We start from the raw sequence: 21,597 nt of genomic DNA, 5'->3' as shown, positions 1-21,597 counted from the left end.
TTTTTTGCCCCAATATTGCGATTGCGATGCGATATGCGATTATTTTTTAAGGTCTTTGTCTTCTGTATTATTAAACAAAGACAAGCAATACATCATATAGTATGGCCAATACTATATTACATTAATTTTAAACTGTTCTTTCCTGGAAGACAGACCTCTGTTATGATGACATGAGGTGATGCATGAATTGATGACTGACATTTTTATTTAACTTCTTCAATCACAACAGTATATTTGAACATACACAATAGTTTATTTTTAGCTTACAAACATCTGAGCATAAAGTGCTGACAAGGAACCCTGGTGTAAACATTAAAATGAAAGTCAGTACAATGTGCAGATTGCAGAAATATACATAAAAAAAATCAGTGGCTTTACCACACTCAGTTTTTCGACATCTGTGAACTACTAGACAGTCATTCAATTAAAAAATAATATTAAATAAATAAAACTAATAAATAAAAAATACACACATCTTACTGATCTCTGCAGTCAGTAACATTACACATAAAGTGCAAACATAATAGCAATTGTATAAACACACACACAAACACGCCTTTAAAATTTAAAGGCGTGAAATTGGACGGTCTAGCGGCTAGTTCTGATTAGCGTCACCGCTGTCTCGGTGGAGTTTAATAAACTCGGCCGTCTGCTTCTTGCTATCTAAAATATAACCAGACACTGGTGTAAATTCTCGACTGTCTCATACTTCTGTTTAATAAGTTTTCTGTTTGACGTTTAGTCAGCTGTGTGAAAACCAAGGAGGAACCCACCCGGGGGATTAATAAAGTTTTATTTTATCTAATCTAATAACTTTAATCTCAGCCAAACCGATTTACTCACGAACAAACAAAACACTGAAAAAAAGCCCAACAATAACATTTTTAGGTTGTCTAAGTGACTTATATATTACGTTTAACCCGAGCAGCGAAACTCCGCGGTGATCTGAAAATGATGTGCCGGGAGTTGTGCCGTTCTCGGCCGCATCAGTAACCCTCGAGCTCCCGGCTAGCTGTCGAGCTGGTGGGTAGCAGACGCCTCTGAAAACGTCGAAGCACTTTTGCAAATATGGGATATCTTGATAAACCGAGCAGATATTTGATGTTTACACAACTACTTTCTCGCCTGAAAATATGTTAAAAGTTTATTTTGTGACCCAGAAAGATTAGTATGAGTAATTTTAAAACTTAGTAGCGGCCGCCATTGCTGGAAACTGGAGTTTGGCTGGGCCGCGCTATGAATTCTGGGATATGGTAGTAATTTGGACAGCCTTCGGCGCGTCGCTGTGACGTAATCGGTCTACAAATGCGGCCTCAGGAGGATGCAGCCCATGAATTTGGACATGTCCAGAGTATAATCGCAGCCTTTGCGGTTAGAAAATTGCACTTGATCATGTCGCGATATTATCGCAAATGCGATATATCGTTCAGCCCTACTAGGCGCAGTGTTGAGCTTTTGTTACCTAGTGGCTACACAAGCCAAGAAGTACCAACGACCCGATTTGGTGTGTGGTAGCTGAACCACTTCTTCGCACGCTTTGAGGTGAAGGGACCAGAGGCAGCAGCAGCAAAAACATCGGACAGCAGCAGCAGCCCAAGCCTCATAGTGCAGGAATATGAGGTGAGGCGCACACTGAGGGCAGTGAACCCCAGGAAGGCCACCGGACCAGATGGGGTAACCGCAAAGGTCCTAAAAGAGTGTGCAGACCAGCTGGCTGGGGTCTTCACTAAGATCTTCAACACTTCACTGTCCCAGTCCTGCATCCCGCCGTGCCTAAAGTCAGCCACAATTGTCCCACTGCCAAAGCATACTAACATTAGCAGCCTCAACGACTACCGACCAGTTGCTCTAACACCTGTTATAATGAAGTGCTTCGAGAAACTGGTCCGACGTCACATCATGTCCTGCCTGCCACCCACACTCGACCCGCTCCAGTTTGCATACAGAGCTAACAGATCAACTGAAGATGCCATTGCTACAACGCTCCACACCACCATCTCTCACCTGGAAGTGCAGGGCCGTTACGCCAGGCTGCTCTTTGTTGACTTTAGCTCTGCTTTCAATACGATACTCCCGGACAGACTAATAGTTAAACTGCTGGAAATTGGACTTCCTTCCACCACCTGCCGCTGGATCAGAGACTTCCTCTCAGACCGTGTACAGAGAGTTAGAGTGGGGCCTCATCTTTCCTCAGCCCTCAGCCTCAACACCGGCTCTCCACAAGGCTGTGTACTGAGTCCCCTACTGTACACTCTGTACACACATGACTGTGTTAGTTCCCACCCAGACAACACAGTCATCAAGTTTGCAGATGATACCACTGTGGTGGGGCTCATCTCAGGGGGAGATGAGACTGCGTACAGAGCTGAAGTTCAGAGGCTGTCAGATTGGTGTGCAGATAACAACCTGGACCTCAATACCACCAAAACAAAAGAACTGGTAGTTGACTTCAGAAGGAGGAAGTCCGAGCTGCAGCCTGTCAGCATCAACGGGGAGTGCGTGGAAAGGGTCTCCAGTTTCAAGTTTCTGGGTGTGCACATAGACACAGACCTCCAATGGAGCTCTAACACCTCTGCGGTCTTAAAGAAGGCCCAACAGCGTCTCCACTTTCTGAGAATCCTCAGAAAAATGGACCTGAAGAAGGAGCTGCTGACCGTCTTCTACCGCTGCTCCATTGAAAGTGTGCTGACATATTGCATCGGTGTGTGGTTCTCCAGCTGCACCACAGCACACAGAAAGGCACTCCAGAGGGTCATCAATATGGCCCAAAAAATCATTGGACATCCTCTTCCCTCCCTGAAGGACCTGTACAGCACTCGCTGTCTCAAGAGGGCACGCAGCATCCTACGGGACTGCACACACCCAGGACACCGGGTGTTTAAGCTGCTGCCGTCTGGCAGGAGGTTCAGGCTGCTGAGGTCCCGAACAAATAGACTCAAGGACAGCTTTTACAACAGGGCAATAGCCCTGATCAATGTAAATAGCTGACTCTTTCCCTTTTTCCCCTGTGTGGGGAAAAACGGTTAGACACATGAACGGGTTGGTGGTGTACCTGGGGCTTCTGTTTAGGACTATGCTTCCTCCTCACTGTCACCCAGCCACCCTCTTTCCCCAGTTGCTTGGGGTCTGCCGGGGAACAGCTAGTGGGGCCTACGCTATCTTCGGCTGCACCAGCTACAGGGGCCTGGCTAGCTACGGGTGAATGAAGGGTGCGAAGCCGAGTCTCCAATTCAGTAATCCTGGCCTCCAGAACGGCAAATATGCTACATTTGTTACAGATATCATTACTGCTAAAGGAGGCAGAGGAGTAACTAAACATCTGCCACAATGAGCAAGAAAGTGCAGGAGGGACAGGTGAAGTAGCTATGGTGCTAACGAGTCGACTACGAGCTAAGCTAGCGAAACAGTACAGAGTAGGGGTGGGTTTTAATAATTGATTCATCGATTAAAATCGATTCTGGCTTGGACAACATGATTCATTAAAATCCTGAATCGATTTTTCTTATATAAATGTATTTTGTCCAAAATGCCAGAATCTCAGGTGAAACGTCATAAAATTTCAACAACCACCAAACATTTAAGACAGTAAACGAGAGCAGGTACACGGCTTCTGCACAAAGACGTAAACACACAGTGCGGACCCGCGGATCAGAATCAGTGAGATGTCGCCTTTCTCACCCGACGGCACGGACACAGTCAGGGCTGAAAGCCGACAGCTCGCTGATTCTGATGTTTCGGTGGGTCCGCGCTTTGTGTTTACATCCTTTTTGCGCTGATTCTAAAGCTGTTAGTTTTATCTCTCTCCAAACAATATTGACCGAACCAGCAGCAAAAGAAGATCCAAACTACGCTTCACATAAACATCGTCATGGATTCACTCTGACTTTTACTGTTTTGCTTCCACCACGATAAAATCACACTTCATGCACAGCTCTCTTTCTCTCTCTCTTTCTCAGTGTACTTCAAGAACAGTTTCCCATCTAAAAATCTGTTTTCTGCATCATTCGCTTGCTTGTTACACACAAGACTACCGTTATTTACAGCGCTGTCAGGCCGCTGTTTTTTTTTCTTTTTACATACTTCTGAAAAGAAAACCTAATTTCTGCCGTTCAATAGGCTACTGAACAAATTTAAACTTTTTAAAATTATGCAAAATGCAAAACGCTTAGCCGTGTCTCTAATAAAACCGCTGTAACTTCAGAGGTAATGTTCATAAGTTGATTAATGATTTTCTTTCGTTTTTGATGTACTGCAGAATATTTTTATAAAATCCCAGGCCAGGATAATCAGTTTCATGTTTTTCTGTGTTTTATCTTCAGCTACTTCGACACAAAGGCATCTGCTGTGATGCTCACACCTTTGATAAAGTCTTGCGAGTGTCAGCTTCCTTTTTATAGATACAAAAATATGTAAATGTACTGATCTGAATTATAATATTTCTGACTGTCTGAGGCAAAATTTCCCAGATTCAAATCGATTCGAATTGAATTGAATCGTGGATCGAATCGATTCGGGACCTTGTGAATCGGAATTGATTCGATTCTAGAAATCAGTGACGATACCCAGCCCTAGTACAGAGACAGTGAGTAAATACTTTGGCTATAAATTAGGTAGTGAGTACACAGAAAGTGTGCTTCGGATGAAGCACGTGAAGATTATACTATGAAAAAAGAATGTATTTAAAAGTTTTTAATTAAATTGTTAAGCAGATAAGCTACTCAGAAACACCACTATGTTTGAGCAGGAACAGGAAGTGATACTCTACCACAGAGCGAGCGAACACCAAGTGACAGCGCCACCAAGAGTCAGGAAGAGAAACAGCAAACAACAATATAAAATTGTACTTTTTGGAACTTGTTTCCATTTCTTTAGCAGAATCTACAAAAAAGAAAATGCTACAGTAGAGACAATTTGAAAAATTTTCATACCATCAAGGTATTTCCAAAAGTGCTACTATAATTTATTGTAATATATCTGAAAATAAATAGTTGATAAATTCCTCTTGTAAAACCTTGACCAAATGAAACATGGTGCTCATGATGAATAAGATTTTCATACCAGATCACTCAAGGATAGTTGGGACTATGTAGGGAGTGTTAAAGGGAGAGAGCTTGCTGATTTGATGATAAGAAATATGATAGACATATCATTTGTGTACAGGACCAGGTGAAAGGGAAGAAAGATCAGATAATGTAATGAGTTCAAAACTGGAAATTAAAGGGGTAATGTTGTATGTTGTTAGTGCATTTGGACGCCGGTTAGAACGAGAGATATTCTGGAGTAAGTTGGATGAAATGGTGGGAATTTTCTCGAGTGGGTAGAGTTTGGTGATTGGAGAGGAGGTGACGAGAAGGTGTTGGGTTGATATACTGTTACGGGGGAGAAATGCAGAAGGACATCTCTAGAAGTGAGTATATTAGAGGGACAGCTCAGGTTGAGCAGTTACAAGAAAAAGTTAGAGAGATTGAGATGGTTTAGTCATGTGCAGAAGAGGAATAAGATGAAGCTGCCCGGCAGGAGTAAAGAGGAAGACCTCAGAGGAGGTTCATGGATTACTGCGGAAGATATTCAGAGGGTTGGTGTGACAGAAGGGAACGCTTGGGATAGGATGAGATGGAGGTAGATGATCTTCTGTGGTGAGCCCTAAAAGGATTAAATGATACAGCTATTAATACTACTGCCAAAGGACCTTCTAGGAAGTACTGATATATTTATTTTTAAAAAGGAAATTGAATTTTCTTTAATTAATTAAATTACAATAATTAAATTACATCAGTTACGAAAAATATTTTATTTTGTAATTATTATGTGTTTGTGTACAAATCCTGAATGGCTGTGGTTATGTTGTGAAGTCATTATTTGTTTTGTTTTTTTAAGACACTTTGAGTAAACCACAGAGTCGTTGTTCATGAACGTTTGACTGTACTGTACAGTGTAAATGTATCGCCCCCATTTCCTTGACATCTTGTTCTGTGAAGGGAAAAAAGGATTTACATGATCAGTTTCTAATCAGATGTTTCCTTTAATTGTACGGCAATGAAAACTGTATCTCACCCTTGGGCTCTACTGGAATTGTCACATTTGACAGCAGTGTATTCAGCTTCACTGGCCTCTTCATCTTTGTGTCCGTATAGCTGACCTGGGCCGATGTTGGAGTAAAGAGCGTCTGCCTGATTCTGAGAGAAGTGGATGGTGCTGTAGTGAAGGTCATCCTGGTGACCTGATGGTTCTCCTTCTGCTACAGCTGACGGGGTGTCGTACACTGGATCCATGTTCACCTGATGAAACCAGAACTCTATACTTACTGTAGAAATACTTCAATAAGTATCGAGACTTTCTGGGGTTTTTTTTATTGATTATGGTCAATACTTCTTTTTTGAGAAAATTAAAAATATATATTTAGACCACACAAGGTTTTAAAAATAATCAATGTGATAAACTATGTCAGAATTAACATGTTAGAGGATTAGAGTGGTTAGATACTAAAAATATTAGGACCTACATTTAAGTGATGATCTGTTTAGTGGTATTTTCAAAAAATAAATCCAATATTCTTAAGTTCTTTTTGATTATTCAATTCAATTTGACCTCATCGGCCTGTTCCATTTATTGCCACAATGCAAAACAAATTAGAAATCCCATTGCACTGCATTCTAATATGTGTTGCTCATATTGATCAGCAGGGAATGTAGAAATGCAGGAAAACATATTGTGCTGAGATTACAATGCTCCAAAATAACTTGGCTTTATTTAAGATAAAGCTGTCACTCCAAGGTTACAGCTTTATTTTAAGGTGTGTTTTTAAAGTGTTTTTCTTTCACAGTGGAATACTTTCTCACCTGTTCTTCACTGGAAGGTTTCTCTCCATCTTTACTCTGTTGTGTGAACCACTTATATTTTCTAAATAGGAGACAAGAATTCAATGTAACAGCACATTTATGTATCAAAGAGATGACAGACTAATTGATTCATAAGAATCACAGAACTGCTCACCTAATGCACAGGAAAACCATGACCAGTGTGATAGCAAGGAAAACAGCAGTGATTGTACCAGTAACTGCTGCTTTCCGTGTACCTGAGAAGTCATAAAGGATAATAGAAACAAATCAGGAACATCAGAAAATTCTTATACATGACTACACACTTAAAAGGTGTTCACCTGCATAGAGACCATTCTCATACTAAAACCATTCAAAAACCTCTAACTCACTTGCTACAGTAATCAGATGTAAGGTGGACCTATGTTGTCCTCTTGAGTTCTGGGCGTTACAGTAATAACTCCCACTGTGTTCAGTTCTAAATTCAGTAATAGTGAAGTTCTGTCCCAATGCTTTTGATGAGTCTTCGCCCTCCTTGTACCAGGTATAATTAGCTGCTGGGTTAGCATCACTGCTACAGGTCAGAGTCACTGAACTGCCCTCCACTATCTCAGCAGACAGACTCACTGACACAGAGGGAAGCTTTGGAGCATCTGGGAAAGAACAAATATATATATATATATATATATTTGAGAGAGAGAGAGAGATACATAGATACTTGAAGTGAAAAATCGAATTTTACTTACACTTAACATCTATGAATCGAGAATTTGAGGTTATCTGTCCATACTGATTCTCAGACTTGCATGAGTAATTCCCGCTGTCCTCTGAGCTGATGGCAGTGAAATGATAGATGCTTACTGGACTTGCAAGCAGGGTTTGGTTCCCCTTGTACCAGGTGTGTTTAGCTGCTGGGTTAGCATCACTGCTACAAGTCAGATTGACTGAATCTCCCTCCACTATCATACCAGAAGGTGTCATTAACACAACTGACGTATTTGGACCATCTGCAAGATAGATCACAAATTTTAGGTAGATTGTGTGTTGCAGGACGTGGGGCAAGGTAGTGTGATAAACCCCTTTGAAACATTCAAATAAAATTGTAAATTGTATTATTTTTAACTGCTTCTTCACGAGCTATTACTGCTCAGTGTGTCCTAATGCATGACCAGGACTGAACTACCAGCCATCCAGGACCTCTACAAACAGGAAGGCCCTCCAGGTCGACTCTGATCCCAGCCACACACTGTTCATGCTCCTGCCAGGAGGTACAGGAGCATCCACACCCACATCAGCAGATTCAGGGACAGTTTCTAACCACAAGCCATCAGGCTACTGAACTACTCAAAGTAATTTTACAGTAGTTTAAGTAATTTCTATTTATTTATTCTGCTGTTGTTATATTTTTAGATATTTTCTTTATTTATATGCATTTTCTTTTATTTTTGCCTTAATTACTTTATCTGCTATTTTGCCGATTATAATGTGCAATGTGCCACCTTCATATGACAAATAAAACTTGAAACTCAATGTTAATAATGACAAGTATGAAGAAGGTGGGCATCATATGGACTTCTTTTTATTTTGCATTTACATAAATAATTCTTTACTCACATTTTACATTAATGAAGATAAATTCAGATATCCTCCTTCCCAGCACATTTTCAGCTGTACAGTAATATTCTCCAGAATCAGAGGGTTGGATGGACTGGAAGAACAGCTGTTTTTCTTTACTGACCAGTATTTGAGCCTTCCTGTACCAGGAATACTTAGGTAATGGGTTAGCTTCACTGCTGCAGGTCAGAGACACTAAACTGCCCTTAATGATGTCACCAGGAGCCGTCCTCATCACCGAGGGAACCTTTGGAGCATCTGGACAACAAAACATACATGAATGTGTTATTAGCCTTTAACTGTGTGTCACTGTCCAGAACGATGATGCTTGAGCTGCACCAGCTGCTGGAAATTCTGTCGCTTGTGCCTGTTTTTAATAACTGTGAAAAGATGCATACTATAATTTCTTCTACAGAGTATTTTGGCGTTGTCACTCATCTTGGTTAACAGCAAATAAAAATGAAAGAAACATAGTATTTTCTAACTTCATACTATAAACTCATCAGCAATACACAATCTCAACCAGTGTTGGTCAAGTTACTTGAAAAAAGTAATCAGTAACTAATTACTGATTACTTCCCCAAAAAAGTAATCCCGTTACTTTACTGATTACTTATTTTCAAAAGTAATTAATTACTTAGTTACTTTTTAAAAACACGATTTACAACCTGAATAGGTGATAAAGCGATAGATCTTTCAGCCCAATTCTACTTTTTCTGCATAATCCATCATACAAAATGTAATCAAATGGAAAAGTCTCTTTTTAACTTGTTTTATTAGTTTTAATCTTTTAACTTTATGCATCAAGCAAAAATTTAATTATATGCAACATTCTCTGACTTGAAAAATTAGTTTAACATTTAAACCTATTTTCTGCACATTCCAGCACATAAAATAAAATATTTTTTGTGTTTACACTCACTCTTTCAAATAGATGCAAGTAAAACACAGCAGAAAATAAATAAAGTCAAAGACTCAGCGGTCCTTTTGCTCTATTTTCACCTGTAAAGCAGGAGTGAGGGTAGGCGGAGGTTTACCCTGGTGCAGGTGTGCCGCGGTCAGTGAAGAATCCGCGAGTTTCTCTGTGAATTTCCCATTACGTGGTGCGCACTCGGTGCTTGCTTGGAAGTTTAGGGGTTTTTTCGCTGTAAAAAGAAGTTTTCTTCCCACGCACAAGGACCTAATGTTTTTGTCACTTTTTATGGAATCAAACTCAAAGTAAGGTCAGTACTTCCACGCTTTAAACGCTGCACGCTCATACTCTCTCCCACAATCGATATTGATCCATTGTTGATCTGCACACAGCTGTTGTCACTAACGGCGCACTCGCTTACGTCACTGTCATGAGACATTCTCGCAAAAAATCACGGTTTTAGTAACGCAGTAACGCAGCGTTCCTACGGGAAAGTAACGGTAATCTAATTACCGTTTTTGCAATAGTAATCCCTTACTTTACTCGTTACTTGAAAAATGTAATCAGATTACAGTAACGCGTTACGCGTTACTGCCCATCTCTGATCTCAACAAAAGTGAACACATACCTAGAGGCAAAATAAACCTGCTACAGGAAGCCAGTGCCATAAGTGTACCAACAAACACAACACAGTCGAGTCGCTGCCAGTCTTATCTTTACTAAAGATACAAATATGAGCAGCAAGAGTGCATGAACAAATTTTGCTGGAATGATCATGTCAAAATAGAAACTGAGTGCGGTGTTTGGAGAAAGGAAAGCACAAGGACAAAAACTCGTCCTCTGCGAAGCAGTCTGATAGTCACATAGGCTGAGCCTTTTTTTTGCTCAGCCTCAACAACTCTGCATCATCAGTGGACCAATGAACTCTCCATCACCAGTGAACCAATGAACTCTCCATCATCAATGGACCAATGAACTCTCCATCATCAGTGGACCAATGAATTTTGGATTATTCTCGTAAATTCTACATTAAAATAGCAGTAATTGATATCTGTGAACTAAATCTAAGAAGCAGTTGAGCAGTAAGACAAAGTTGTTTCACTGTTTGATTACAAACAGCCAAAGATAATTTTCAGGATTAGTCAAAGATCACTGGATAAGATGGGTGGATACGATCACTTTAATCATTTGACGTTTTTTTCTTGGTTTCTCTTTAAATATGTTTCATATACAATACTTATCATATTTACTACTTGTACTTTATTCACATAATTTACTCTGTCTGTAATATAACAACTGACGATCAAAGATGATCATTTGTTAAGTGGCACTGTGAAGTAAACTCACACACTGGGTTAGAGCGGTGACCCTCGTAAGCACAGGAGTAGCTGTCGGGACCATCAGCATATTTTGTGTATAAGGAAGAAGATTCTCCAAGAATTTCCTCTTCATTCTTATACCAGACAAAGGATGAATGACCAGAAGGAAAACAGCTGCTCTGACAGATCAGCTGTGGGCCAGTGGAGGACCAAACCACCTGTACCTGTATATCTGGATCTGCAAAGAAAAATGTCAGAATTTACCAGACTTAGATCCACCGTTAACAGGTTGCTTTTAAGTATGCAGTAGAATATTGCTCTGTATAAGTATTACAAACAGTGTTGGGTGTAATGTGTTCCAAAGTAACACTTTACTGTAATCACATTACATTTGTCAGTAACACATTCATGTAATCTTTCTGCTTGCACTACAATCAGCTGATTTTCGTTCATGTGCAAGAACTAGGGCTAAAACTAGAACTAGGGCTGTCAACGTTGACACTTTGATGCGTTAGCGCCGCATTAACGCCCGTTAACGCCGCATCATGATTAACACAATTAAAATTTTTAACTCAATCAACCCATTTGGAGCGCAGAATGACTCAAAATCCTTCAAATGTCTCTGTCACTGCATTACGAGCAGTTTGTTCAAAGTTTCTCCATTCTGTGCTCCAGATGGGTTGATTATATAAAAAATTTTATTCGTGTTAATCGTTATCATGCCGCGTTAACGTTGAAAGACCTAGCAAGAGTGAAAAAGATGATAGAGGGGTTCTGAAACTTTTCAACTTTTTCAACTTTTCAGGAACAGAGATATAGGCATTACTTTTATTTTTATGCACAATATTGGAAAAGTGCAATGGTAAAATGAAAACTGCTCCAGGAAAGAAACAACTTCAACCCAGCAGCCAGACCCTGTAAATCAGCATCAGAATTAAGTTTCTACACATATGAAGAATGTGCCTTGGTGTCATGATGCGAAAGAAAGTGGTACAGAAATAGAATACAGAATATATAAAATATTAATATAATAAATATGAATATAAGTGCACACAATAGAAATATGCACTATCTACCTAAAGATATTAGAATACAAATCAGTGTAAGCATGTAACGGTTATGAGCAGTATGAGGAAGGAAACTGTTCTTGTAACAAGAAACAAAGGCACTGATGGGCAGTCAGGCTTGCACCACTGTAGCCTAACCTTCATTTCTGCTTGCATATGTTTCTACAGTAGAACAACTGAGGCAATGGCTTTGAAGTATCGTTAGGCTGTTTTTCATCTTTGTTTTTTGGTTTTGAGGGTATTTTGATGTTGTTTTGTTTTGTTGTTGGGTTAGTGTTTGTAAACACTAAAAGAAAAATGGTATGTGTGTCCTCATAAGGACAGAGATTTGTGTTGGTATGTGAAACTGTAGCCTAAGATTCAAAGTGTTGACTGGTAATAATGTGGCAGTGTGTTTTAGTTCATTTTACAGAGTAACGTGAAATTAATGGACTGCATTACTTTTAAGAAAAGTAACGAGTGACGTGTAATACATTGCTTTTTTTTTTTTTTTTTTGTAATAACGACCCCAACACTGATTGTAAGTTTACTAAGAGGATATATGGTTGTCATTCACATACAATATAGACTATGTACATGTTGAAATTAACACTGCACTATACATAGTATAGGGTTATAATACAGATAAATACTTATTAGTCAGTCAGTACCTGTGACAGTCAGAGTTGTTCCAGGTGAAATGTTCCCCCATTGAAACGATTGCGTTGTGAATTTGAAGCGGTATTCTGCAGAGTCAGTCTTTCTCAAGTCACTGATTCTCAGAGTGGAGCGTCCTTTCTCTCTTTCAAGGAGCTGAAAACGATCTGCATGCTGGGAGTCTTTACTAGGGTCCCATAGCAGAAAGTGAGTTCCCAACCAATAACTACGATCAGGTCTGAACCAGAATTTTGACACAACAGGATCTGTGTGATAGTATGTGCAAGAAATGTTCACTGATGAGCCTTTGAAGGCACAGATTCTTCTTTCAGTGTAATTCACTCTGTTGCAGTACTGATAATAGCCACCTGAAAAACAGAATTCTTTTTACGATCGCCATGAAAATACAGTTTTGCATACATTTACTGTCTTTGAACAGTCTTCTCCATGTTAAAGATATCTTACTACAGTACATTAAGGAACAGATGCACATAATAAATATTGCATCAGCGCAATCTGGGTTTTGGCATTTGAAAAATACTGTCTGTATTTACAAAGACAGCACAGAGAAAAGACAGCGTTCATGAGGTGGGAACACATTTCTACGAGGGTCTTTGTCAAGGCGCAAAATAAAGGGAGAATATTCAAATCAGGTACACAAACTTATTTACTAATGTTTGTTACACACAATTTACTGCTGACACACAGAATAAAAGCATGGCTTAATTTTTGTCTGCTCACAATTCCCATTTGGCTCATTTAGGAAATCTGGCCGTGAAACAGCATCATATCCTGCTGAGACGCTTTGTACTAATATGGGGAAAATGCATTTTCTCTTATATTCTATTAAGATAATATTTTATTAATGCTGTACTGCCCTTACATATTATTTTTATTACGTTCTGCTTAAAGATGATGTTCAGTTTTGATACTTTTCAGATCCAACTAATCACAAACAGCTGGGAAACATTTAATACACATCCCAAACAAGAGCTTGGGTTCTCAGGAGAGTATGAGTGGAAGACTGTGGCGTATACTCACACACAGAAGGAGAAGGAAAGGTCTCATGTGGCTTGATAGCACAAGAAATGCTGTCTCCAGAATAAAGGTAGCCTGAATAAAGTGATTCTGTTGAAGTCATGTGTCCATTCTTGTACCAGATGTATGAAGAATGATGAGGAAGGCAACTGCTGTGACACTGCATCTCTAATTTGTTGCACCAATAAGTAAGGCATTGAGTTGTGTGAATCGTCTGCACTTTTACACCTGGATTAGTAAAATGCAATATAACAGACAGTGAAATTCGCTGCACTGTTTCATAAATGTTAAGAATTTGATCCAACAGACAACAGTCTTACCTGTTACAGATAAACTGACTCCAGGTGAACCAGTATAGGTCCCCCCTGGCTGGTTTGTTATGAGCTTTAATCTGTACACAGCTGAGTCGCTCTCTCTCAGGTCTGTGATTCTCAGAGTGCAGTCGTTCGTACCACAGTGATACCAAACACGACCTGCATACTTTGAATCTATTCTAAGATCCACAGGTTCAACATTGGGCACATAAATGAACCAGAAGCTATTCTGAACTGTGGTATTGATGCTGTTTATTCTTGGTGGGTATGTGTAGGTGCAGTGCATTACCACCGTCGATCCTTTAATGGCACAGATCTCAGTAGTAGTAAAAGTCACTTCCCATTCTCTCCAACTGTGCGCCACTGAAACATCAGAAACCACAGTCAAGATTAGCATAATTTTAAACGTCAAAATTGTATTTTGTTTTCATCTGAAGTCACAAAACTTTCTCCACAAGAAATATTTGAATACATAATGCAGACTTCAAACTGAGACAATACGGTTTGGTCTCTCAAAGATAAGCTGGATATTCCTAATGCACATGTCTCAGTAATCCATCCATATATTAATAATGACTGAGAAAACAAATGTGGGAAATTTGACTCTGTGTTTTGGGCATTCCTGGCTGCTGGAGAATTTCCACCTGTGATATGGATGGGAAAATCCTAAATGCTAACAGTTAGAAGGGCGTGTCGTGTCTTTGCTTGGTTGGTTTCCCATGTTCGTTGAAGCGTGGAGCTGCTGAAGAAATGTGAAACTCTTCAGCATCAGACTGTGATGTCTTGATAATATGAATTTTGCTAAATGTTGCAGAAATAGCACATTGTAGTCAGAATACCATCGCACAAACTGAAACAACAAATACACAATTCAAAAAGGAAATCTTAACTATGGAAAAAAGGTTTAAAGAAAATTTACAAATTTACTTTGTGTTTGTGGTGAACAGGTAAAAACTGTTCATCACATTTTACATTAAATATTTCATTTTTTTAATTGAAAGGTTTCTATAAAAAGAACATGTTCAGTTTATGTAAGACTGGAAATAATTCCTTGTTGCTTTATATTTAGCCTGAAACCATCACTATTCTTATTACGTGCAAGCAGTTTAACCATCTCTGCAGGAAGTTCCTGTTATTTAATGAAATAATTACATTAAAGCATACAGTGTTCCAGGATGATGTCCAGTAAGTAAATATACTTACAACAACTAAAATAACTGTACTAAAGACGTAAGAAGTGTATTTAAAAGATGTTCAGTACCTGATATGGACAGAACGATGAGAACAATCCCACTCACAGCTGTTGTTACACTCATAGTCATTCTGTTCGTCTCACTGTTAGAAAATGTCACATGGTCAGAGCTGCACATGAGATATAATCCACATAATGATCTAAAATAAGACATAGGACAGAAAACATGTGACCGTTGTGGTTTCAACACATTAATAAGACAGCTGTCAAAGTCTGTCCGAGCTTACTTCCTCTTTACCAGCCTGTAATATTTGAATATCCGGACATTCCCAACATGAAATTAAAACTTCTCATAAGCAAAAAAGAAAGTTCAACTTTGAGGCTGATGATCATTGCAGTAATGAAACTTTAAAAAAATAGAGTGCACTATCCACTTGACAGCTTCTGCTGTTTCCTGATCAGCAGATCAGGACTCAGAGATACTGCGACATGTAACTCTTCATTGACTTGAATTTAATGTGGTGTGCATAATGCATGAGACATCTATAGTGGTGTGATGTGTTTGGGTTATTTCATTAATTCTTTAAAGTCATACAATGTGAATTATTTGTCCCAGACAGTGACAATGCACTGTCAGCACTGCTGCATAAATGCATTAACACATACAATTATTATTATTTCTAATTAATAAATGCTCCGTCTCTACGCATTTTACTACTGCAATGGATTCCAAGTACTGACTTCAGGTTTCACTTATTATATGCTGCAACCAGAGAGCAGACAGACACTGTAATCCGGTGTAGGTGGCACTAAAAACAGAACAAGAGTTTCTTTCTTCTACTACTTTTTTACAACCTTACTAAACTGCACCCCCTCGTGACAGACGCTGTGCTGTCCACGTCCAAACGTAGATTGAGAAAAAATAAAAAACAATTGTTGCTTCTACTAGCATTAACTGATTGTTGACCATTTGAATGTGAACAAACAAAAAACAAACAAAAGCTCTAACAGTGTTCAAAACAACTGTTTCAAAAATATTCAACATGCATAGAGCTGTGTATCACAACATCAGCTGTCCTCTTACATTTAACTCCAAATTTATCAGGTTTCTACTCCTGTTCAGCATATTCAGAAACCACCCACGGTGCACGCAGAGTGCAGCAGTGAATTCTGACCAACGTCCAGTGAAGTGTCATTTTTAATGGATCAAGACAACATAGCAAAGAGAGACAATAAAATCTAAAACAAGTAACAGTTTTTTAATATGGATCCAGGACATTGACTGAGAACTTGATTTACTCAGTTTCTTGCAGAGACTGTTTGTGGAGAGGCTGGCCTAGTTTATTATTGTACCTACAATTTATAGACTTCTCCTGATTCAGAGGCAGATTGGCTATAACTACAGACAGGTAGTTAAAAATGACGTCAGTGTGGAAATGCCTTAAAAGTGCATTCTAGCTGAAGGCCAACAGATGGTGATAGCTGTGCTCGTAAAAATGAAAAAACAACAACCCTGAAAGTCTTTTGGAGAACATGAGAAAGCAGCTCTGTTTCTAGACGTGTAAACACTTCCCTGCAGAGTTTATGTTCTCAGTCACTCATTTTGAATCCATTAAATAAAAAATTGGAGTCTTTTTTTTTTTTTAACTTGGTCATACTATGTTTCGCTGTTTTTTTTCTCATTGACTGTACTGGCCTGTCAATCACACTCATCAGTGCATGACAAAGGTACTCTACGCGTGAAACTAATGAACTGAATAAAAACCTACTGCTGTGATCTGCTAAATAAAACAGACAAGAGTTAATCACCCGGTTATCTTTGGGAGTTTCGACCAAAACAGTTTTGGTCGAAACTGACAGTTTTGCTAATGCACTTAAATTCAAATGCAGATGGAGAAAAGAAATGCCCGTACCAGTGTCCCTTTGGTGTCTGCTTAATGTGTAACAAAGCAAATGACAGATATTCAAATTCAGTATGTCTTTAGTGATTTGACGTCTATTCTCAATAACCTGCAATCCTCTTCATATTATATAAGCTATTATGTGCTTATTTGTACAACAGAGTCAAACACCACTGAGCCGATTTCTCCTGTATGAAGTTCAAGTCTCTGGTTTTCTTTTGTGAGTCCCTGCTGCCAAAACTGACTCAAAGTGTTGCGAGGTCACCGTCTGTCAAAGACCACTATTTATTCACTCTCACATTCACACACTGGTGCAGGCAAACCACAGTTGTAGCCACAGCTGCCCTGGGGCAGACTGACAGAAGCGGGGCTGCCATATCACGCCATTGGCCCCTGTCGCCAACAACAGTAGGTGTTAGGTGTAGGGTGAAGTGTCTTGCCCAATTAAGGACACAACGGCCAAGACAGACAGAGCTGGGGATTGAACTGGCAACCTTCCGGTTACAAGATGAGCTTCCCAACTGAACACCAATGGCCCAATGTGTCCTCATCTGCCAGAGAGAAGTTGTGCTGTTAGCTTAATTGGTTGAAATTTAGTTTTCACTTTAATTGATTTCCTGCAGCTAAGTTGACAAAAAAATTGGGTTAAAAGTTGTCGGCATGATATTTAGGGCCAGATTCAGTGTATTCAGTCATTCAATGCCATCAGGGCGACCATCCTGGGTGAAAACCTGACAGCGATGCAGGTGGATGTCTCTCTCGTGTCCTGGATTGTAGATATTTGACGGGAAGGCCACACTCAAAAAAATGAAATTGGGTGATTGTTACTTGTACAAGAGTCAAACTTGTAATTTGAACTAAATAATTTAATCTTTCTATGGTGAACATAAGTAAATCATGTAGCATCAGCATGAAAATCAGCAACTTATTTTCTTCTTGTTGAGATGACATGATACAATCTAGTAAGAGTGGTTAGTTGCCTGGACTCACGAAATTCACAAGATCACATTAGATATCAAACTGCAGGAAAATCGCTGGAGTTTTAAGAGGCAGATAACTACATCCACACCACATGTGTATGCTATTGCTATTTATTGTGGTGTAACCTGTCAGGGACAAAAACGTACAGAAAACTCTGCATCAAGCCTTGTAATCATAGCTTAGTTTTGCTAAGCCTGAATTGACAGCTTGGTGGTGTGATGGTTAGTGCTGTTGCCTCACAGCAAGAAGGGCCCGCGTTCATATCTACAATCTGGCTGGTTTGCGGTGTGTATTTAGAGTTAGGTTCATTGATGATTCTAAATTACCCATGAGTGTAATTTAGTGTAATTTAATGGTTGTTTGTCTCTGATGCCAAATGTGTTGATTTGACATGGTCAAAAATGGGTTACTGTACTTGGTTAAATCACGTGGAAAAAGGTGCCATGATTAAATTGTGTTCATCCAACAACATATTTTTTTGAGTGCACAATATGTGTTTCTTCAACACTGTGTCTGATCAGCAACACTATATGATTTATTTATTATATTTTATGTGGCGTGAATAAATAAAAGTATATTTACGGTGGCCCCTACAGACAAAACACGTACAAACTCCAAAACACGTAAAAACTCAAAACACGTACAAAACACAACAGAAGTGCTCCAGGATGCTAGGCGCAGTGTTGAGCTTTTGTTACCTAGTGGCTACACAAGCCAGCAAGTACCAACAACCGAGTTTGGTGTGTGGTAGTAACAGGTAAATGAACTTTTTTTTTTTTTAATTATTTGAATATATATGAGTGCCTGTGTATAAATACACAAACAATACACATATGCTTTCAATTGTCTAATTTAAGTGATCTAGGTAGCTCTGTTCTGGAAGTTCAGTTCATGCTAGAAATGTGTTTTGGAGTTTGTACGTGCTTTGTCTATAGGGGCCACCACATATATTTACATATAAACATATATAAATAAAACCACTTTTTTTTTACATTAGTAATTCCGTTTGTGCATAATTTCATATTATTGTTAATAATAAATTAATCAAAGCAACAAAACAACCTGAAGAGCCGGTTGGGAGCCGAAAGAGCCGGAAATCCCATCACTAACAGGAAGGGCCAGAGTCGGCTCTATTTTAACACCTGTGGGACAACGCTCAGGATTTTGTACGAGTCTGTTGTGGCCAGTGTCATCCTCTATGCTGTTGCATGCTGCAGCATCAGGTTGAGGGTGGCAGATACCAACAAACTCAATAACCAGTAATACAATGTATTGTATTATTTTATTGGTACTTTAAGTAGACATTTTTCTGTTCCTATTGTCTGTGAGTAAATGTGTTTTCTGATTCTGATTCAGTGACTGTCTGAAGACACATTTGCCTTCAAACAGCCACTGTAGGGGTTTACCAGTTAGCCTGATGATGTATTAGCAGAAATGCGCCCACGGGAGTGGGAAATTCTTTGATCTAACATTGCACTTTTTCTTTTTTTTTTCAAAGGTGCGGTCTGTTCATTTCAACAACATCAGCGCAAAGTGCTGGCTCAGAATCATCGGATGAGGGAGCGAGTGAACAGACTGTAAGTGCAGCTTTTCCCCCTTTCTCACTCAGAACGGTGTGACTGTTGAGGTAAGTGAGAGGAGGTAACTGTTGCACCATATAAACCTGAAATCTGTAAAAGAGCAACAAACACTTTACTCTCCTCCCCTCTCCTACCTTCCCTGTGTGCTCACGTGCCGTCTAGATCAGTTTAGTGTGGAAGAAGTGTTTGATAAAGATGGATAAATAAAAAAGGTAAGCTGAAAGAGGTAATATGAACTAAAAAATGCAACAAAATGTGTCAGACTACCCAATGTAGGAGAAATAAATAATATAAAGGCCTCGGATTCACGGGTGGTGACTGCTGTGAACGCTAACCGGGGAGAAACACTGGAGGAAGGACAGCAGTCCCACCAACCGAGTGAGCAAGAGACGGAGAAAAGTGTACTTTACCTGCGAATAACAAAAATCGATGGAGGCACATAATAAAGAAAGAATAGAGGAGGAAAATCAAGTAAACTTGATTAACCTCGTTTAAAAAAACTGTCTCAATATCAGTAATTACATCTATTCATAGAATTATATTTATTTAATTTTATTATTAATTTTTGTTTATTTATTAAAATGGACTGATCACGGCGGGCCGTTTTTTAAATCGCAGTCCAGACATGACCGTTACTGAGCCGTGTTCGTAAATATCACTGCAGGCTGTGTGAAACTGAAGCTGCATGAACGGATTAGAGTCGTTATATATCTGAAGGCTGTGGCATGAAGCAAAACAGTTTTATTAAAAAAAATTAAGAAGAAGAAAAGGAAATGACATGAAAACCGCTCTGCGTGCTCACTGGTGAGACATTTGAGGTTTGTGCCGATCTACGTGCACAAATGCAACTAAAAACCTGAAACGCGCTTCAGTTCTGCTCAATAAAAATCTCTGTGTTATTACTGAGGAGCAGAAAGCGCTCAGCTCTAACTGCGTGAGGACTGAGCGAACAGAGAAAGCCACGTTTCAGCCGTGAACTCTCAGCTCTGAGACATCCACCCGTCACAGTTACTCTACACTTAGACTGACATTTCCCCGTCTCCTCAAACACTCTATATACCCTTACTTACTTCTAGTTACCCTTACTCATTTCTCTTTTTTAAATTGCATTTTTAGAAAAAAAAATGTAATTAAAAATCTGTTTTTTTAAATTCTCATATAATTTTTTTAAGTAAGAATTTTTTTTTGCCTTTTATTTTTGTTAATCCCTTCACCATTTGAATTATTTATTGATTAATCAATCATTATTTATTATTCCTCTTTTACTGTTCATTAAATTTTCTAAATTCACAGCCTCCCACATAACTCTTAACCCTTTCCACTCCGATAGACAACTTTGTTTCTTTAGCTCTGTCTTTATTGTGGCATGATGTGTTGCATTTTGTGCTCTTCACTTAATCAGATAAGTTCTGTTTAAGTGATTTCTTCATTCAGTGGGTCCTGCAGCAATCAGGCCTACGTGTAGCAAACTAAATTTAACTAGCTTTCCAATAAATAGAAAAAAGCCAGTTATTTCAAAATTTAACGGGGTAATATTTGTCATAATATAAAGAATATCTGTCATATTGTAGCAAATATACAAAAAGAAAGAAAGCATATGCAAAGACATCAGGAAGGGGTAAATACTTTTTCAGTGCACTGTATGTGACCTCACATGTACATGCAAGAATCCTTGATCAAAGCTGTCAGATAAAATGCTTGTAGTGGTGGACGCTAAAGTAACATAGTATAAGTATATTTTCTAAAATTTGGTTTCAGTCCAAAACAGCCGTTTCTTCATCCCGCTCATTACACAAACACAGCTTTACAGTATCATATGATGTGCAGCGCTTCAGATGCTTGAGGTGTGAACACACGTGAGTGGTTTGTGTATAAAAACAAAACATAAATGGAGATTTATATTTTGTACCATATCAGCACAGAGAGAAGGTAGACTTCACTCGTTACTGCAGTTGCATTTATAGCTGCTCCTCTCATTTCTTTAAACACTTCTTGCTTAAACTGCATCAGGTCGATCACATATGAAAAATTGTGTATTTCATCAAAGATGTTTGAAGATGGTTTCTTCTGTGGTTGGAAAATTAAAGCGAGATCGATATCCGGCTGTCTTCCTTCCTCCGCACACGCCTAATGTGCATGAACAGATTAACATGTGTAAATCTCCTCTGGTGCGATCACTGACGACAGCTTTAAGAAAACACATTTAAAATGGTTGTTTTAAAAC

The 21,597-nt window shown here is 39.1% G+C and overlaps 1 protein-coding gene across 2 annotated transcripts; it reads right to left on the bottom strand.

The window, feature by feature from the left end:
* Positions 1-5,777: 5,777 nt before the first annotated feature.
* Positions 5,778-15,164, bottom strand: LOC102304825 (B-cell receptor CD22). Of its 2 annotated transcripts, XM_042227577.1 has the most exons (12): positions 14,981-15,164; positions 13,726-14,082; positions 13,409-13,633; positions 12,382-12,735; positions 10,693-10,902; positions 8,433-8,690; positions 7,565-7,825; positions 7,211-7,471; positions 6,994-7,075; positions 6,840-6,900; positions 6,055-6,278; positions 5,778-5,970 (listed from the first exon to the last, which is right to left on the bottom strand). In XM_042227577.1, exons 1-12 carry the CDS (start codon positions 15,123-15,125, stop codon positions 5,907-5,909), a joined length of 2,502 nt encoding a protein of 833 aa, XP_042083511.1. In that variant the 5' UTR covers positions 15,126-15,164; the 3' UTR covers positions 5,778-5,906. The 2 variants fall into 2 exon arrangements, with proteins under 2 accessions (XP_042083511.1, XP_042083512.1); XM_042227578.1 differs by lacking the exon at positions 7,211-7,471.
* Between the last annotated feature and the right edge of the window lie 6,433 nt (positions 15,165-21,597).

This window comes from Haplochromis burtoni, unplaced genomic scaffold, assembly GCF_018398535.1.
Source record: "Haplochromis burtoni strain Fernald_Lab_line unplaced genomic scaffold, NCSU_Asbu1 Contig_269, whole genome shotgun sequence".
Lineage (NCBI taxonomy): Eukaryota > Metazoa > Chordata > Actinopteri > Cichliformes > Cichlidae > Haplochromis > Haplochromis burtoni.
This window is presented reverse-complemented; position numbering and strand designations above follow the sequence as displayed.